The sequence below is a fragment of the Copadichromis virginalis genome, linkage group LG19 (assembly GCF_057382275.1).
Source record: "Copadichromis virginalis isolate Kocher_CV1m ecotype Utaka linkage group LG19, C_Virginalis_male_GT1.1, whole genome shotgun sequence".
In the NCBI taxonomy this organism is placed as follows: Eukaryota; Metazoa; Chordata; class Actinopteri; order Cichliformes; family Cichlidae; genus Copadichromis; species Copadichromis virginalis.
Genome location: NC_140636.1, coordinates 35,744,818 through 35,765,627, shown reverse-complemented (window position 1 = coordinate 35,765,627; position 20,810 = coordinate 35,744,818). Strand labels below are relative to the sequence as shown.

The following is a 20,810-nucleotide window of genomic DNA, read 5'->3' as shown; positions in this document are numbered from 1 at the left end:
TGCGAAAAGGACTCAGAGTTATTTAAATGGATACCGCTTCAGTATGCATCATTTATTGATTTGTACAAAATTAAAATGTGTAATTCTCTTTTTCATGAATGCTTCACACAGAAATAGAAATACATGAAACATGTCAACATGTATCTGTGTCAGAATACAAAGACTATGTGCAAAGTGTTTCTCAGCAGGTCGACGTCCTGCAGCATCACATGCCAGGCCTGTGTGCTTTATCTAGGCAAACAAATGCAAATACAGTCACACACATCTTCAGGAGTAACACACGCACACACACACACACACACACACGCACGCACGCACGCACGCACGCACGCACGCACGCACGCACGCACGCACACACACACACACACACACACATAAATCTTATGATCTTTAAATAGTCTGTCACAATACAAAGAGTTGAAGCGAACGCTGAAACCTCACACATTCATGCGCTTCCTCTCTCTCTCACACACACACGACAAAAAAAACCAACTACACATTTCAGTAAAGAAAAGTAACATTTTGAATTTGTTTCACATAATTTACTGCAGTGAATCAGCAGGTGTAAGATCCTAATATTCAGTATTTACATTATTAATTTATCTGCTCATGGTTCAAGTCCATACCTAATAATGAAACCTTATTTGCAACTTCACATCATACAAACGACCAACAATACCTTTTTGAAATAAAGAATAAACATAAAAAAGAGAAACATGGAATTGGTGGTTTTCCAGTAGCCCAATAGTAGCAGCTGGGGCTTTCATCTACCCATTTGTTATGCTAATAAAAGGAGAATTGTCTTTCACATCCCTGTTTCGTACATATTCAAGCATTCACATCAGGCCAGGTGTGCCTCCATTTGGCCATGCAAAGAGTGTGGATTGACAGATTGTTGTCCAGTTTCCACTACAGAGTGTGAGTGTGCAGAGGTAACTTTATCCCTGCCTAATAATGTCACAATGAGCTACTCTGGTTTGAGCCTAAACACCAGCTTAAAAACTTTACACAGCTAGCAATAATGCCCACTATGAACACTATATAGGATTTTTATAGTAGCACATGTACATATAGTCATGTGGAATATTGATTTTTGCTATCACTTTGATATGCACCACATTGTGCTGTGTTGAATCCCACTGAATGTTACAGGAAACCAATCGATAATCGGATCGCAGCGAGCTGAGAGGTGAGGGATCGCATGCTGCCTTTAACTCGCTCCTAAGATGCTTCTCTCATGCCCGAGACCATGCTGTGTCTGTCTACCAAACTTGCCGCCGTTACCCCGACGGGGTCTGCGCCTCTGGAGCTGATAGCCCATTGGCTTGGGAGCTGAAGTTGGACCCCAGTTGCTTGTCCTCTTCTGAGGCCTGGAAGGGTCATACTGAAGGTGGGTGTTGGGGGACCAGGAGCCCTGTGGGGTCAGCAGCGGGACATGCGCTTGCGGTATTGCTCCACCAGTGGGACCAGGCACTGAGGTGAGCCGCTCTGCAGCAGGAAGGGGTGCTCCAACAAGTCGATGGCGCTGGCTCTCTCTAGGGGGTCTCGAGTCAGCATACGGTCCAGGAAGTCTTTAAGAACTGGAGAGACCTGCACCAGGAAGAAATACAAACAACCTTTATTTGTCACATAAACAATCATACAGAGTACAACATGTAGTGAAATGCTTGCGTCTGAGCTGCGCACAGGTGTAGCTGCGCCATTCCAGGGCTTGGTTTTTAGCATGGGGGGTCTAGACAGGACAGTTACTGGGTCGAGCTTGCAACTCCAAAGGTGTGTAGGCCTACCACTACGCTATCCAGCTGCTGTATAGGAACATAATAGGTACGTATAAGTACATAATATAGTTGTACTCCAATAAATCGTTGCAGTGATATGGTCGTGTAATTGTGTTGCATCCAGCATTTGCCGAGACACTTCAGTCTGGACCATCAATGCTGCTAGCTTGCGTTCGTCTGTTCTCGCACCTGACTGGCGTTTCGAACAGTAGGAGCTGGCTCATCCCTCAGCCTCTTCATCGCTGCTACAGGGGTTTCACTGAAGTATGGCGGCTCTCCATCCACCATCTCAACCACCATGATGCCCATCGACCATATATCGACCTGGAAATAAACCACGACACAGGAAAAAAAGTGTCTAACAGGTCTCATACTATTGCACAGATTGCCTCTGTTGGCAATCAGTGCTACACTAGTGGTATTCATGCAAACTGAATGTGTGCCTCCTCACTTCAGTGCCATATGGCGACTTGGATATGACCTCAGGCGCCATCCAATAAGGTGTCCCCACTAGAGACTTCCTCTTAGGGATGTCCTTACTGATCTGTGCACAGAAGCCAAAGTCTGAAAGCTTGACCTGTGAGGAAAAAAACGCTTTCCTTAATTTTAATCAAGAAAGCAAAAAGAAAAAGAAAGAAGGAGACAGAAAGAAAGAAACATTTCATACCCTTCCGTCTAACGTAAGTAGTATAGAGTCACTTTTGATGTCTCTGTGAATGACTCCCTGTGAATGGAGATAAGCCAGGGCTTGCAGCACAGCTTCACACACTGTAGCAATCTGCTCTTCACTCAGCCTGCAGCACAACACACAGAAACACACAGATTTTACATGAATTTCACACTTTTACACTACTAGTTATGACGAATCAACAGGACTTAAAGTTGAATTTCATGAATCACCGCACATTAAAGGCAACGATAAAGTAGGCAAGGTTCAAAACAACAACTCCCACGTAGCACAGTGACGAATGAAGCACGCCCGTTCTGCCGCGATGCTAATGTGCCTTTAATATTTTTTCAAGTGCAGCATAAACAGTTAGAGTCGAGCAGCAAAAAGACATTTCACAGAAAACACCAGGTAACAATTACTTTACAGAGCAAGGTTCCTCCCACACACAACAACTATAGGTTAAAAACTGTCTAAAACTATATAAGATAAAATGATTAAAACTGAGTGGATTTTTAAAATAATCTGACATCATAGTTCAGCCTGGAGAAACAGCATACACAAAGGACTCTTGATCTTGATTGTTGTGTCAATATCCCGATTATTTTAGGCTTAGACCAGCAGTGGCAGTGACAGCTGGCTCACTTTATATATCATTTGGTATGAGAGGAAAATTTCCATCCCTTTGAGTCAAACAATCTAACCCTGAGGTCACCCTATGGAGACTGAGCCAGCCATCTGTTAGTAATATAAACCATATTGACAGCTCAAACAAACACACCCTGATAAATTTCAGCTCCCTGCTGCTGGTCAATATGTTTTCTCCCTTTTTGATGTATGTCGTAGCATCAGGGGATCAAATGTCTACCCAAAATCAGCCTTCCGTGTGGCATTTAAACACACACAAATTCAATTATTTTACTGTATTATTATTTTTCTCTGGAGGAAAGCAGCAGACGTGGCGTGCACGAGAAGACTTGATGACAGTTTTGCACTCCTGGGAGGAACATCGATTACCCACCAGTTGATACCACACTACCCTCTTGTGGCTGATTTAGTTATTAAAAAATATAAGTTCCATATGGAATCAATGAAATACAGTTTTTTGTTGTTGTTGTTTTGTTTTGTTTTTCTTCTGTGGATATTTAATGGCGTTCTCACCTGGTTTCAGAAACAATGTTAGTCAGTGCTCCACCCTGCAAGTACTCCATGATGACCCACAGCTCTTCCTCCACCAGAGCAGACTTAAACATCTCCACCACATTTCTGTGCTGATAGTCCCTCATGATGACCACCTGCAACACAAAACATTATTTGGTGGTATAATCTTTAGAAATATAACAAACAATGTCGCCACTTATTGGTTCTCCAGCAGTAAAGATGACTGCTGCTCAGTCATTGGAATTCACTGCCAAGCAGAAATATAGTTCATTTAACCTCCATGAAGATTACAAAGATGATGACATCAGTGCTACTCTTTCAGACTGGAAAATACCTCCAAATGATAGATGTGCATAAAAATATTGGACTCTATAAAGGCATACTCTGTGTCAGCTGCCTTTTGGAAGCCTCTTGGTTTTGTCAGAAATGATCATATTTGAATACAAGTGATCACTTAACCTTAATAAGCCATTGGATGTGTCACCCAGAATCAGATACCAGTTAGTGATAAGTAATACTAATAAAATATTAGACTTGTTTGTTTGTTTTTTAATTGCATTTGACAGCACGGCAAGCCAAAGCTGTCAGATAACTGCATTAAAAATGTTCAAACGTTGCTATGAAAGGCAAAATTAACTCTAGAGACCGACTCTGTTTTTTTCTTGTACCAGGCTGTAAACACTTCCCTACTTTAAAGCTGTGTTAACATAGGGATTAACTCACTTAAAGTGCTTTTTTTAGCACTTAAAATGAAGCAACTGCCTTCTCTTTTATGCCCTGATATCACTAAACTGCTTTCCCACAGGCTAAACAACAAAGATTAGAGATATGTTGCTGTAAATGACTCTCGGTACATTTTAGAGTTATTTGCATTTGTATGTTGGGTTATTTTTTTTGTACCTCATTAAAGAGTAGCTCTCGCCTCTGCTGCCGCCGCAGGTCCATCATCTTCACCGCCACCTGCCGGCCGCTGTGCTTCTCTGTTGCGATACACACCACTCCTGTGGAGCCCTCTCCGATCTTCACAAAGTTCTCCAGATAAGAGCGGGGATCGCCTTTGTCCACCACCATCTGCAGGGCCGCCTTGAACTGTTCATGTGTCACCTTAGGTGGGTCGGGTGGCGGTCTGGGTGAGGGGTGTTGCGGGGGTCTGAAGGCAGGGGAGCAGGTGCCTGGAGGACTGGTGGCTAATGAGCCTGTAGGTGAAGGTCGAGGTTGGGAAGGGCTGTCTTGTCTGGGATAGGGAGGGTTGGGGCATCCGGAGTGTCTGAGAAAGGGGTCTGGTCCACTGGGTCTCAGTCCCATATTAGGAGACAGACCCAAGGTGTAGCTGGCTGAGGAGCGAACAGTCCGCTGGGGTCTGACGCCTCCCACAAGAGGACTGCTGGTGCCGGTGGGCAGGAAACCAGAGTGGTACCTCACTGCTGATTCTCCCTGCACAATAACACAGAAAAATGGGGTGAGGAAAATTAAGAGAGAACTGAAAGGCAGTTGGCCACCTGCCTGAGGTTCTTGACCCACTTTAAAACTAAATGTAAATCAAGTTCTTCACTTTCCCTCCTTTTCCACTTCACCTGATATGACTGATGTGTTGTTTTATGGACCCAAGTGTCCTGCAAAGATCTTGCCAAACACATCTTCTTTCAACATTTACAACTCTACTGGCAGTAGAGTTGTAAATGTTGAAAGAAGATGGTGCCAGTAGACTACTGGCACCATGAACCCACTTTCATTATTTTTAAGTCTAGAACTAAACCAAAGATTCAAACTCAGAACTTTGATCCTCTTTAGTGAAAAAGCCAATCAATAAGCTGCTTCACTAAAGTTCCACAACCTAAGCATTAACATGATCCGTGATGGTTTTTTGACAGCAAAATATAACTTTATTTAATGTATTCAGAGCTCATGCAAGAAACATGCTGAGTAGTTAAAAAATGATGTACATAGGATTAGAAATATGCATATATTGTGTATTCTATAAATAATGTATTATCGGTACACTTAATCGCTGCAAAGGCTTACTTTCAGGTCATAGGAGGAGAACGGCCTGCCAGGGCTGTTCTGTTGGTGCATGTATATTGGTATATTGGGTCGGAGTTCTGTGGTGACTGTGCCTTGATCTCCCTGGGGTGGCTGTACCGTCATAGCAGGGCTGTAGAAACAAGCTACAGGCCTTTGATTTGGTGGCATTCCCCTTGACAGCTGGAAATCTCTCTTCCATATCACTCTCTCCTGAGGACTACCCATATCACTACTCATATAAGCCCCGTGACTTGGCATCTGGATGTTCTGGGACTGAGCAGGATGTGATGGGCCCTCGAGAGAGCTGACCCCGACTTCATAGGTGGACGTGGCCTTGGGCAAAATCCCATTAGGTTGCAGAGTGATACTCTTCTTCATGCCCAAGTAGGGGGTATTGGTCTCACTGTGGATGTTCCTGGCCCTATTCCTCCACTGTTCCTGGCCCGCATCCTCCTCATCGTCATCATCCTCCTGGGTCAGACCCTCATACTGGTAAGTGTCTCCCTCGTTCACTTCCCCCAACCTTCCCAGAGACTGGGCTCTCTTCCTGGCTGAAGGGCTGCTCTTCCGCAAAGAGTTGGAACTGGTCACAGACAGACGGCTCATGTCATTGATCATGGCTGCGATGTAGTCTCCGTGTCCGATCATGCTCCCACGCACAATGGTCTGAAAGGAGAGAAGCATTTATCTGTATCACATCCTGCAAGCCATGATTGCATTACAGAAGGATTTTGGACAGAGAGGAATGAGGGTGACATAATCATCGCTCAAAGGCGAGTTAAATTTAGACTTGGGAATCTGTAAAGGACATCTTTGTCATTCTACAAAGACGGTGACTTGAATTTATTTTCCCCAGTGGCCGATTCTGACAATACACCAACAAATATACTTCACAAGCGAAACACAAAGAAAGAGCCTTTACAACTGCTCACATGCTTTCAGATTGTCGAGATAACCGCTCATGAACTTTCTCATGGTATGCACAACTGGCAGGCAACCAAAGGCAAATGGCCTAAGCTTGCCCTGACATAAAATCATCAAACAATCTTTAGATGTTTTGCCAGAACAGAATGGATGTAACACTGACTGCATGGTGGTTTAGTAGTCGTACTCAGGGTAGAGTCATGTTCAGTTATACTCTACTGCCTCTCCCATTTCTCTGGCTCAATGCCATTACATCAGCACAGGGGGGGTAGAGGTCAGATGACATCTCACCTACTGTAGCACCTCGCTGTGAGGAGGGAATGGCAGGTGATAATAGCCTCTGTGCAATTTCACATGCTTTTTAAAAATGAAACTGTCTTCTCATCATGTAGAAATAATCTGAAACATGCTGAATCTTTAATTTTCTATTTTTAGCTTTTAGGATTTTCTGTGTTTCTGATGACACTAAACCCATGCTGACTGACCCGAGTGACCTAAATGCTGGAATGACTGTTCTCATATTTCACAGCACTAATAACAATCACGTCATAGACTTAACGAAATGTTCGTGGGTTTTTTATTTTCTGGAGGAGCCATAAAAAGCGTCAACGGTGTGTTCAATGAAGCACAGAAATCCTGAGATTTGCAGGCTTTATCACTCACTGGCAATTCCTTTGCTGTACCTGCACTTTTTAGCCCTTCTGCTTGACATCTCTGGGAAGGCACCATGGACTATTATTAATTGCCTGCGTGGAGTAATAAATCTTGTGGCCCCTATGAGTATTCAACATTGTACAGTCAGTGTACACAGCAGGGTCATTAGCTCAGCCACATGATAGATAAGAAAGCAAAAAGATGGGGAGGGGAGAGAGCTCTCCACGTTGCCATCCGAGGATTGTGGCATTTTCTGTGACAGCGCTCACAAATACTTTTGCACTGACGCAACCAGCACATATTTCTCTGTGAATGAAGCTCATTACAACTTAATGGGAATCAACGCCGTGCGCCATTCATTAGTAGTCACCTCAGGGTAAGGACAGAGAATCAATAAAGGGCTAAATAGCTTACCTTCTTTGGTCTCAACTCCACCTCTGTGATCCTGGAAGGGTCCACCATGGGTTTGGGCCTTCGCAGGTTCTCTATCAGGCTTTGCCACTGTGTCGGCAGGCCCACAAAGCAGCCGCGCTTAGCATCAAAAGAGGTGTGAACTCGGTGCTCAAAATTCTTGGGGGCTGATATCTCAGGCCTCTTCTTTTTCTTTTTGCGAAACATCTTTAGGTTCAGAGGAGTAGCAGCCTGTCTGCTTCAAAATGTCCCTGTAGAAAAAAGGTAATCGTCTTTAAAGAAGTTGCGCCAAACATCACATTCAGCACAAATTTAAGTAACTGTAAACCAGACATTTGAATACAAACAAAACTCATGTGCCACAATGATTAAAGAGTTGTTGCTGCTCTCATTTGCCCACTACTCCAGGTTCATTTAAATAAAATGTGCCAACAAATGATTCTTCCACATGAGAGAATATATATATTTAAATGGCTTATCCAATAGCTGTGCCTGGGACGTGGATGTCCCACACTGCCTTGCTGGCTGTCACAAGCTTGCGCCACAGAGAAGAGCTCCAAGGACAGCGAATGGATTTGTAAGCACATGTGTAATGAAGGATATCTGGTCAATTAAGGCTTATTCATTCTCTGTGCCCTTTTACTGATGAGCACGAGGCTGGGCTGGCCAGCGCCCACAGGCTTTCAGTGCATTAGCAGAATAAGTACAACACACATTCATGCACACACATATATACAGACATAAATATACTCTGGCAGGCTATCCTTCAAAGCCTTTTTATAACCGTTTTCATATCCCATCCTAATTAGTAGCTTGTGTGCCCTTGATTGCAGGGAGGGCAACTACTTAATCTTCAGATGGATGGTCCTGTATTTCTTGAGCCACTAACTCGGGTTTACTGTATATGCAGCTTTATTTTCCATTCAAGTGGGGGGGGGGGGGAAATAATTAAATGCATTACATCTCATTTCCTCGGCTGCACAGCTGTAAGGGGAGATAATCACTCACATTTAAGTCACTTGATTGGAATTAATACTTTTTTTTTAAAAAATAGCTCACAGCACGGAAGCCGTCTCAGCTAGCCATGCGAGGGGGATGCCAGTGCCGGTCTGCTGCTTAGTCCACTACATCCGTCCTGATTTAAGTATTTGTTAACTCTAGCTTTGTGCTGGACATGCTAAAAGCTTTATATTGCTTTGTACAGACCCTACAATAATTGGGAGAAAACCCGAACAAGGAGACGACCCCCTATGAGCAAGTGCTTTGGTGACGGAGGGAAGGAAATACTCCATTTTAACAGGAAGAAACCTCCAGCAGACCCAGGCTCAGGGAGGGGCAGTGGTGCTGCTTTGAATGGGTCTTAGTTAAGACAGTGAGGGATCTCCTAGGCCTTAACTAATCTGGACCTCTTATCCTAGTTTGTAGTGTCTGTGCCTTTTGTAGCATTAATTAATGCATAGTCTGAAGCAATAATACCACGTCCAAGAAGTCTGTGCTCCAACTTTGGTGAGGGAAATTCTATTCTTTACATGTATGTGGTCTGCGGACGCAACTTGCTAGCCAAACTTGCTAACATTAGGTTATGGTTTGTGCTTAGTTCTGTCTCCAAAAAATACAAAACATTAAAATCAAGGCTTCAAAATGTAAGAACAAAAAATGGGTATATATGGGTATGTCCATATTGTATTTATCTTTCAAGCCGCGTGTGCAAATGACCAAATGTTGACATGCTAAACTAAGATAGCTAATACAGCAAACACTCTACTGCCATAGCAGGCTAACTTGACCTGTCAAGCTCAAAGCACTTCTGTGGCCAACTAAATGCTCACAGAACTTTTGTTTGTTTTTGCAAAAAGTCACCCTGAAATTAATAGCCAATGCAGAGGCCTACACGGTACCCTGAGAGGATCAGATACTATCTCCCATCATGCACTGTGAAATAGTGGGAGCTGAGAAAATTAGTTTTTCAGCCCTCTGCAAACCAGCAGGCGATCACACTGGCAGCCTTTCCTCTTTCCACCTCCGCCCTCGGATCAGCATGGCTCTAATCGGCATCAATGACGCCTGTTAAGAGATGTATTGGTAACTAACCCACGCCACACGTCCTGCTGCATCACTGCAAGGTAAAAGTAAGTCAGGCCCGCTGGTCACATCAGCTAAACCTCCACTTCATTACAGGAAGGGAGCGGTAGGATGAAATAGGTGGGAAGGAGGGGGCGCAGAAGGACTGCTAGAATAGACGTGACACTCGCCAAGGATAATTCAATCACAAGGCTAATATGCTAAGTGTTGCATAAACGCATCACTCTGTGCTCTCCCTATGTACATAATGTGATGCTGGGAAGGACTTTAATTCTATCTGACAGGGACATTATGATGTGAGGGCTCTCAGAAGGTGGGGTGAGAGGAGTCGGGGCCAAGATTACAGTCAAACGTGGATATATTAGTGAGACAGGGACCCAGTTTCTTTCCTGGAGACACAGAAAGGCTTTTAAGTGCCAGTTGTGGCCCCTTTTGAATAAAAAATGCCTGCAAAAAAAACACAAGCTGCAAAAATAGAAGATTGTGATCGCTGTCGTTTTTTTTCTTTTTGCACTGCATGAGAGGCTGTCTGCTTAGATAGCTGTTAAAGATGCCGATGCTGGCATTGCCCGAACAAATATTTACACATTTACGCTCACGTATTCTCTTATAAGCATACCAATCAATATTCGCTTGAGTAAAATGCAAACTGCTACAGTACCATTGCAAAAAGAGCAGCTGGTTTTTATGATACTTCATCAAGTTGCATCAGTTCAAAACAGCAGAGAACAGAATATATCACAGTATTCATTATTCATACTTGACCACTGTTCCCCTCTGCAGACTCTGGAAATACAAACTAACCACTGTGGTATTAGACACAAGAAGAAACACACATGCATACTTGATTCATTCCTGGGCAGAATGAATTTAAAAAGTTGATACAATTATTGATTTACAAGCTTTAATCATATGCGACTGGCCTTAGATTGACCTCTCAGACTCTGCCGGGCTTATGACAGTCCTGACAGCAATATGCTATTGATTTCTAAGCCCTAAAATATGTTTCCACAGAGCTTGACTTGCACAGTCCACCATCTCTTTCCAGTCACATCCCTCAAAACTGCAGGGACTTGACCCTATGCCTGAGTGGCTTTTCTTGAATCTATCAATGTGCTGATGCAAAACTCCGCCAGCTGCTGTCACAGACATGAAAGGAGAGCCAGGATGAGGTCACTCTTAAAATTGTGCAACATGAGGTGTTTTTCATCTTCACAACTTAATGCAGGAGCAACAAATTAAACAAGTCCAAACGCGTGACCTAAAAAAAAAAGCCTCACAAATCCCATCACTGAGAAATAAGATCTCATACACTGGAACTCAGCAGAAATCTGTTTGCAATAAGTATTTCTGAAGTCTAACTAAACATAAACCTTGAAAGAAAGACTCCACAGCCTGCACATTCTCTAACGCATGCAAAATACACTTATTTTTCTGCAGAAAGTAACCACTCAATCCCTTTCCCAATCCACGCTCAAATTAATATCCAATCATAGCCTTACCCCTGACTGGATGGAACTTCTTCACCTGGCAGAGTGGCTTGGCCTCTCATACCATCCAGAAATTCAACCGAGCAATCCATATGTGCCCCACAGACAACATGACAAAAGAAGAGAGAGCATGCTTTCCTTCCTCTCATGTTCAGATCACCCCAAGCAGGAGTTCCGGTTGAGTGGGAGGGGATCGAGAGATAAGAGAGATATTGGATTTGCTCGATGTTAGTGCTCCCAGCTCTGTTAAATGATTTTTTTTCCCTATTTGCCCTGATTTCTGCTTCTATCTTTTTGTTGGCGTGCATGCAAAAAAATGTAATGAGTGTGCAGGTGACTGTGCTTGCAGGATTAGTGGTGTTCAGTCCCTCACTGATCTAATTTTAGGACGCATCGTTCCCCCCCCCCCCCCCCCCCGCCTCTCCCGCACTAGATGGATGTTTATTTTGTACGGGATTCATGTCAAATGGTGAAGTGAGGGTGTGAGACGATGGAGATGAGGTAATCCTGTTTTTGTACTTGTCAATGCATGTATAAGCATAATCCAGCTATACTGAATTACAGGAGGGGGGTTACATCTATTTCATAATAGTATAGATAGCATCAAGGTCTTAAATGGTGCTTTTGGAATCTACAGTGCAGTGTAGAGCGCTTAGAGATTGCTCTTCTATCAGCTTCATTATGATGACCGTTTTGCCCTTTGAGTGTAATGAGACTGCCTCTCGAGGGGGCGGTGGGGGTCTTGGATGGTCATCTTTTCCCTGTGCTTTGTAAAACACATACACATGCACTTACACACACACCGTCTGAGGGCATAAAAGGTACAAGGCGCCGGACGTGACTGGACAGTACAATAGCAGTGTTTATGATTTACGTTGATGTCTTTCTCTTTGAAGTCACCTCTGCAAAGATGGAAGGACTTTCAATAAGACTTTACATGTGATGTAATAAGCTGCATTCAACGACACGGAATAACAAGACGCTAGCACTCTGATACATCATGCATGACAAAGCACTCAGAATATAAGAAATGCTGGAGAATGTCGGCATGAATCTATTAGGTCCATAAAGTCATTCTTTGCACAAATGTAGCTTTGGTTGATTGCACAGTTTTGTTTCTTCAGGCATGCTAGCTGCACTGCACTGGAGATGACATTGTTGGGGTGTCAGTCTAACACTAGCAGTTGAACAGACCAAAATAGCTACTGTGCAATGATTATTCAAAGATGGTTAAACTTCGGTGACGTCTTGACTTTTTCTTTTGTGCAACCAGCAAGCCATCAATTCTGTGGAATACCTACATACATGAACTAAAACAGTAATAATGATAATAACAATAATAACATCTCCGTATAAAGTAGAATGCGGGTTCAAAAGTATCAGTCGATTGTCGGGTTTATAGGCTCACATTTGCCAATGTCCTCATTGCTATTTCCTCCATAAAGAAAAGCATCACATCTTTTCATAGTCACTCCCTTATTTTTGGTTCCTTGAGGAACAGACCACTTGTGCTTTTAGCACCTTTGGACTCTCCCAGCCGAAAGAAGGGTGCTAGGTCTGACGTGTGGACAAAGATCCTGGATCAGTATTCGGCGACCCTCTGTAACCTCAGGCTGCTGCTTGAGTTGCTGTGAATTTTAAATGCGTCCCCTGTGTAACGTAAGCACTTACAGTTGATGGTGGAATAACTAAGAGGGAAGAAATCACATGAACTAACTTGGTCGTGTATCTTGTTAGATAACCTGTGGTAAGACTATAAACACCTGAATTGTTTATTGCTTACACTCACTGAACATTTACTTGAAGACAAGATCAAATTGACACTGCGTCTAATAAGTCTAATAAGCCGGTGTGCCTGGGACATTGTCTGAAGTTTCTCTTTCTCAAATGTAGCTCACATGTAGCATGCAACAAGAGACTGTCAGCTTTAAATGCATTCTGGCTAGCACCCTAGTAGTGTTGCACACTTAACTTAATCTTAAACTCTGTCAGGACTTTGGCTTCCCACAGTTAAATGAGCTCGATAGACTGATGTCTAATATGAGTGCTTCACTTATCATGCTAAGAATGCTAAGAAAATCAGCAAGCGCTAAATCAGATCCTGACCACAAGCCTTGTGCCAATCACAAGTGACTGTTCTCTGCACCATACATTTTTCCTGGGCTGGTCTGGATGAGTAATCCTATTTTAAAAGACATATAAAGAACTAAATTGAAATGTCTGGGACAGGAGAAGGTGAGAGCTATCCCTTGAAGTGGAACATCCATTATTATTTGGAAAAACCTTGAATTTAGCACAAGTGATGTTAACTGAAAAGAAATCATATGAACAGAAACCTATGGACTGTGTCTGCACCGCAAACCAACACAGCTGATTTATTCAACTGCCTGAAAAAACTGCAGCACCATTAATGCATGAAAGCCCAAGGAAAACAGTGTAATGCCTGCTAACCTGTATCATCCAGATTCAACTTAAACGTCGATAAAAAGTAGCCTATTCGGCGTGTCAGCATATACATCCAGCTCCCAAAGACGCACCGAAATCACCAAAGCAATCACATTCAATTTTGCCAAAGACATGTTTCTAATAAATATTGTGAGTAAAACATAATGGGCATAAGATATGTCAGCTGTCATAAAATTATTTTTTACAAAGTGGGAAAGGGGGTCGAGGAGAGGGATATTACAGCTGCCAAGAAGGTTTTATTAAATCATGTCAATTAGCTAAATGAATGGAGTAAAAGATGTTATGTTATTTTTCTGCAAAGATTAATTTCTGAAGATTGATGTAAAGGAGTGTAGCACACTGTAAAGGTGAAAGCAGTACCGTGTTTAATTTCGCTACTAGCTGTTGTCTTTAGGCTAATAAGGCTGCAGGCAGAATGCACATAGTGGCTCCGTTTGTTTATTTCTGAGGTAATATGCAGAATTTCTCCTTTCCTTTTCTTTGGGATTGCTTGAAGAGTAAGTATGATTTCCCTGAACCAACATTTTCTTTGGATGACTAAAGATATATTGTGCGGATATATAGTGCCAGTTTTCAAACAGCAACTTTCTCAGTCCTTGATGTAGCTGTAACTCTGATAAAAGCTCCACTCAGGGCTAAGGACATAATGTAGAGCATACCCAAGGGCACGTGAAGGACTAGTTTTTGTCTAAAGTTTAATAGCAGCAGTGGACAAAAAGAGTAAGCTTGCACAGAGTGTGGCCAAAATGTATGCACAGACAAACTTGATAAAGTACTCGTGGTGTTGGCATTGCTCCCGTTAAAGGTGTCTTCAGGACCAACTTTTGCCATGTTGACACGCAAACTGACAGGAGGACCCACAAGGTAAAACACATAATGAATACAGTCTTGCAGCTGATAAATATTAAGTGTTCATACCCTTGATGATTATAAAACAGATACAAATATATGAAAGCGTAAAGAAAATGTGGCTGCAAAGGTTGCAAAGTGTCAGAGTAGACCCTTATGTAACCATGGACGTATAGGTTCCTGGTTAGATAGTCAACTGTATCCATATTGTGCTTTCACTTTTCAGTTTATAAAATGAGATATTAAGCATGGATGACCCACATTTACACAGGGAGTTCATTCATAGTGACATATCTTGGGGTCTTTCAAATGTCACATAACTCGCAGCGATGCGTCATATGCCGGCTTTCACTCAAATCTCTGGATGAAGTCGTGCAAGTCTAAAATGGTAGAAGTCACTGAAGATTCTGAGAAAGTGAACGATCAAAAATGCTCATCTGTCATTTCCTCATGCTCGGCGTGAGTAAGGAAAAGGCCCGAGGATTGGAAGTACGCAGAAAAAAACAGTGTCAGTGCCCAACAATGTGGGCTGTCAGTTCCTTTAAGAGCAGAAATCTGCGCAGGAGGGAACACTTGTCCTGTGTTAAGATTGACAGGAGGAAACCAAAAATGAGAGGTCAAGACGGGAGCAGTAAGAGTGGGGGAGGAAAGGAGAGTCCAGACACTCAGCTGCGGTGACAGAAAAAAAAAGAGAAGATGGATAAATCTAGGATGGAGGACAGAGAGAGGAAAAAAATACTGAAGGGGATGGCTGTAGATTTGAAGCTGTTGGCGAAAATTAGCATAGACATAGACGTTTTTGTCAAACTTTTTGAAAAGTAATGATGCTGAGAGGAGCTCTCTTTCAGTTCTGAAGATGCAAACTGTTTTCTCCATCATCTTTTCTGCAGTAAACAAGCCTCAGAGGGGATCTGAGGACAGGACAGTTGCATCAACACAGCACGTACATCATTCTGTCACCTGACATAATGGCACTGATTCTCACGGATAAGAAAATGGACAAGAAAACTAGTTTGCTCTGCCCTGCAGCGAACAGTGTGGACATTACTGCGCAGTAAAAGCTGTGGTCTCTATCTGCTCCAAACACCTTAATCTAATGACACTGTAAAAACAACGCTTCTGATGTCCTGCAGGATTTTATGGGACGTTATCTGGATGCTGACACATCAGTAGAACACCACAGACTGTCACGTCAGGAAATATGCATCAATATGTATACTAAGGACTAGAGGCAGGAGAGAAAGAAAATGCAGCAGTGACCAACACTCTGTTTAATGAAAGATCCTCTTGGCTCTCACAAGTGCTTTGAACAATTTGACACTGTGCTGATAGAAACGTATGATCAGGCTGGACCAATGGTATGAGCCCAACTTTTCTCTCCTGGGTCTAATTTATTGATGCACTGGGACTCGGCGCATGCTTTACTGTATGCGCATGTGCTTATGAAGGCTTTGATTTATATTTTTTCCCAGCCAAGGCCTCAGCGTGTCTCTCCAAGGGACAAAGCACAGGCCATTTTTAACCTCAGATTCCTTTATGGTATCAGTCTGCACCAACTCTGCTGTCCTTCTCTGTCACCCAGCATGGGTGCTGTTTCAGCCTAGAGAGAGGGGGGGGACTCATGTCATGCTGTCCTAATTTGGACTCTGAGGATTTTTTAATCCGCGGTGCTTGACATCTCGTGGCCAGTAGCTACACTAAGCTGGTAAATGCACAGCTCCCCCGCCTTCACCAGCATGAACATGTCACAGTCGCTCCTGAAAACAATCGTGAGCCCAGCATGGGTCGCTGGGGCATCGCAACAGCACCTGCGTGCCGTGATCAAGTGTGTGAGAGGTCCGTATCACTTGCTGTCCTGTCGGCGTCCTGAAGCGCGTGTTCAAGTCTGTTTGTTTTACTGTGAGCCTGTAAACCCGCACGATGAGCAACACACAACAAACACCAAAATATAGACTTTATAGAAGAGCGCACATCACCCCGAGTGAAGCAGAAGTCCAGCTGTGCGTGTGTGTTTATGTGCATTTGTGTGTGTGTGTGAACCAAAGAGACCTTCTCTGTCACATCCCCTACCCTTTGGCTGCTCTTCCTCTTCCTCTGTGAATATCAATGAATGACCTGAGACACAAACAAGAGCTTTTTTTTTACTTGCAGAGCCTCAGTTACATATCAACAGACTAAAAATAAAAATGTTAAAAAGCCCATACATTTCAATCAGTACTAAACTTATGAGCAAATCGCCCTGTATGTGCACAGATGTCGTCTCAACTCACACATGGAAGCATTAACAGTAGCATTGTTATTATTATTTCTTTTTTTAGTAGCAAGCGTGAGAAGTGCTGCGACAGCATCATTGACAATGAGTGCACTGGCAATGCTAAGTGGGCTAAAACAAACAATCTATACACTTCTTTAAAACACCTTCACCTTAGATTGATTTCCACAGAGGACTTAGCATCTAATAGCAGTCTAATAGAGAGACTTTACAAATCTATTTTTTCCAGTGTACTGACCAGATTTCTTATTTCTTAATGTGCTCAAACATCGCATCCCACGTTCATGCAACCCCTCGTACAATAGGTTTTCTTTATGCTAGGAAAAGACATCACGTGTGAGTCTCCTTTATCGTGTCTATTCTTTCCACAGCATCCATCTACTGAAGTATGTATATATGTGCAGTAGTAGAAGCTTCCACTGATACAACTAAAAAATATCACCTGAATTCACATTGGTAAAAACAGGAAGCATCTGTGTCCAGAGTACTCATAATAATCATCCTAGATTTATCAAGTGTGATCCATCTTGAGAGTGCTGAATCCTTTTTTGTGAAATCGGGGTTGAGGACAGAAGAGACAGGAGGAGGAGACGATGTTGGGATTTTAAGGAGGAGGGTGAGCAGAAGGTGAAGGCTCCTCTTTTGAGATGCAGTCCATCACTGAATACATCCTGCAGACCTCTCAGTATCCCCCCTCCCCACCACCACCACCACATCTGCACCTGGCTGCACTGGCCTTTGCTCCACATCCTCTTTCTCTTCCTCCACCACGACTGATACCTACCGATGGCATACACTAGCCTGCTCTTTATTAATGACGTTAAGCCTCTTTTTTTTTGTCCCCCACCCCACTTTACCCCACTCTCCTCGCTGTGAAGAGAGAAGATGGGACTCTGGAGGGATAAAATCATTGTTAGAGAAAGACACCAAAAAATATCAGTCATCCCCCCTTACCTTGCTGTCCAGTGAAGAGGAGAGCCTCTCTCCTCCAGGAAGGTTTGGAAGCGAGTGTGCACATACACTCACATCCACTATTATGCGCCGCTCACTCACGTTCACACACACATTTACGCTCGCACACAGACCTACACGCTCTCAAGCTCATGCACACAACGGCGAGGAGGGATGGCTCTCAAGCGAGAGCACACTGCAGGCTGCCGCTTGCCTGGGAAAGCCTGATGCGTTCCTCCCTCCGGGCAGAAACACACACTGCCATCTCAAAGGCTCTTTGTTGGGGCCGATTCATCCCCAGTTCTGTGGCTGAGTGCTGATTCGTGTACCGGTGCCTGCTCCCGGGGACGAGGGGGTGTCCGTACAATAGATAGACAAAGCCATGAAAAAGAAAAGCAGCATCCAGGAGGAGAGGAATATCACAGCACCATGTAGCTCCTTCCATCCACCCCCCTTTTCTCTCCTTCTCCTTCTCAGGCTCGCTGTCTTTCTCCTACAGACACACACACTCCCTCCCACCTCCCTTTCTCTCTTACTCTCTTCCTCCTCCTCCTCTCTCTGCCTCTCTCTTTATCACTTCCCTCCTTCTCTGCCTCCTCCCACTCCCTCACTGGGCTGCAAAAGAACTGATAGCAGCATGTGCCTGCGCCCGTGTGCCGGTTTCCAGTGACTGTAAGGAGAGGAGAGCTCTTCAACACCTCATCACCTGGGATACCTTTCATCCCCCACCCTCTCCTCTCCCCTCCCCACCCACCATCTCTCTGCCTCTCTGTCTCCTTTGCACGTAATGTGGGTGACACGAGAACGCGAGGGTGCTGACTTCACCCGGTGCACTGCTGTTCACTCAAATGTATTATCCATGAAATGACATGGTCAGGGAGATGGCAGATGGCAGAGGAGGGGTTGCTGTACCGATGCTTGTAAAAAGGGGTGTGGGACTATCCTTGTAGAGGGGCTAGATCCTCATCCTCACACTGTCTTTTGAGTCTATCGTGACCCAGAAAAAACCCCAAAATCATTGCAAGTGAGGGGACACTGAAACTGAAGTTACAGCCACACTCCTGCCTCTGATCCGGCATCATTATTTGAGCGAAACATTTCCCCTCTCCTTTTACCACAATCATTTCCTGAATAATTTATACAGAAGCTAAGACCAGGCACGAAGAAGGAAAATGTATTAGGGTCAAGTCATGCAGAAACTGCCTGCAAGAGTGAGCCACATTTAGGGCATATGTGTAATACATGGCATTTTGATATGAAAGGCACTACGACAGGCTTAAATAATGGCACCCCCTCCCCCAGCACACACATCAAATAAAGTGAGGTGAAAAACGACTCCACTAAACCAATCTGCATAACAGTGGCAGATTTTCCTGTTAGGGGTATGGCAGACACAACCCCTCCCTCTCTTTCACTCTCACTTGTCAGCATTAATGTCACAGATATTGACTGGTGGTGGTTTGTTGTCTTATAGTCATGATTTCCTTTGAGTTTATGAAACAATAAAAGATGCACAAATATGGTGATCACAAAAACTACTCCAATTTTTACCAGGGTTATCTCAGCTGAGGTTGCTTATTTATCCTTATCTCTGCTTGCCCAGTATGAAGGAAAGCTGCACAGGTCAAAAGGTCAATAAATGAAACATGTCTTCTTGTTTCCGCGAGAATGCACAGAACCACACAATTTTGCTTCAGTGGTTTAGCACAAACGTAAAAAGAAAGCTACTGCTGCACTTTTAGGTAGTTATTATTTTTCTACTTATTTAATTATCATTTTCTTTTTTTATATATGTATGTATGGAATATTTTAGTGCATATTGTATTGCAATAAAAGGAGAGACTAGGAGATGTTATAAAAGAAATTATTTTTACATGTCATCCTCACTCCTCACCCGGAACTCCTCTCGGATAAATAGCGTAAAAGTAGCTTGTGATGTAAAACAGATTTCACAATGACAATACTGGTCTTAAACCACAGCGTCATTAAAGTGAAAGCCCCAGAGCTGCATAAGTAAGACAACTTTAACTCCTTGCATTTCAATTCATTCTATTGTTTAGCATGAATATGTAGGAATTACACAGCAGGCTACCGGGGCTCAGAGTACTAAACTAAAGCAAATGTAATTTTTCATTTAGAAAAAAATATCCACTGACTTTTTCAGATGACCTAGAAATCCATTTTTAAATCTGTATGATTAAGACAGGCACTGCAGAAATCTAGACAAAGCCCGTGGCATTAACCTGCCAGCTAATGAGCAGTTAGGTAACCAAACAAATGTGCATGGTATAGTAAGTCACAGTTCTGACTTACTAAGTGGAAACAGTGAGATAAGTCAAACATGATCAGACAAAAACCTAAAAAAAATACCACTAACTCATGATTATAAGATAATAAGCTGTCATTTTCATGGGTGTAATTACATGTAATTACATAACATTAAGCCAAATTTGAGATATATAAGTATATATCAAGCAGTGGCCTCGGGAGAACTGATAGGATCGAAGCGAAAGTGGTAAAAATACTGAGTCATCGGTTAGTATATTAACACGCTGGGGTTGCTGTCTGAATTACATAACCATGAGTCAAAATTACAGAATGAAATCATTGTAGATCTAAATCAGGAAATAATCTTCATAGTTTAAGTCATGAGCTATAGTTTCCTTTTCTGAAAGCGTATGAAATTCCACAACCAGAATGATTGGAGGGGGGAAAAGGGGCTGATGATTTTGGTGCTGCATGTTTGCAAGCTGTTGTGTCTGTGTGCAAGCCTGATGGAAGTTCACCTCAGTCCTTCTCACTGGGCAAAACCTCTACTAGTGACTTAAAGTGAGCCTAGGTAATGGACAGAAAGCTTTCTGGTAACTGGTGCATGCAAACACAAACCAAAGGCTACAAATAGGTAAAGACTACATGGCACTTGAGTGTTCTTGTCCATCGCAGTAAGAGGACAAAAGCTTTTCTTCTCCGAGGGCCTGCCTACAGAGCATTACGGTAGATGGCCTCCTCGTACCAGCTCTCCAGTGCAGTGCAGAGAGCTATGGATTTTCTGTCGGGAGTCGCTGGCTGGGACGAGCTTTTAA

The 20,810-nt window shown here is 43.3% G+C and overlaps 1 protein-coding gene across 1 annotated transcript; it reads right to left on the bottom strand.

Moving 5' to 3' along the window:
• Positions 1-31: 31 nt before the first annotated feature.
• Positions 32-18,238, bottom strand: pak6 (p21 (RAC1) activated kinase 6). The gene is made up of 9 exons (XM_085441356.1): positions 17,731-18,238; positions 7,621-7,868; positions 5,629-6,294; positions 4,507-5,040; positions 3,607-3,740; positions 2,446-2,572; positions 2,230-2,355; positions 1,968-2,102; positions 32-1,590 (listed from the first exon to the last, which is right to left on the bottom strand). Exons 2-9 carry the CDS (start codon positions 7,822-7,824, stop codon positions 1,423-1,425), a joined length of 2,094 nt encoding a protein of 697 aa, XP_085297482.1. The 5' UTR covers positions 7,825-7,868; positions 17,731-18,238; the 3' UTR covers positions 32-1,422.
• Between the last annotated feature and the right edge of the window lie 2,572 nt (positions 18,239-20,810).

Excerpts from the sequence above, each read along its gene's own strand:
- pak6 (XM_085441356.1), bottom strand. The coding sequence starts at position 7,824 with ATGTTTCGCAAAAAGAAAAAGAAGAGGCCTGAGATATCAGCCCCCAAG. Across the intron at positions 5,041-5,628 it reads TCTCCTCCTATGACCTGAAA|GGAGAATCAGCAGTGAGGTA; the intron begins GTAAGCCTTTGC and ends GTTATTGTGCAG. Across the intron at positions 2,103-2,229 it reads AGTCGCCATATGGCACTGAA|GTCGATATATGGTCGATGGG; the intron begins GTGAGGAGGCAC and ends GTTTATTTCCAG.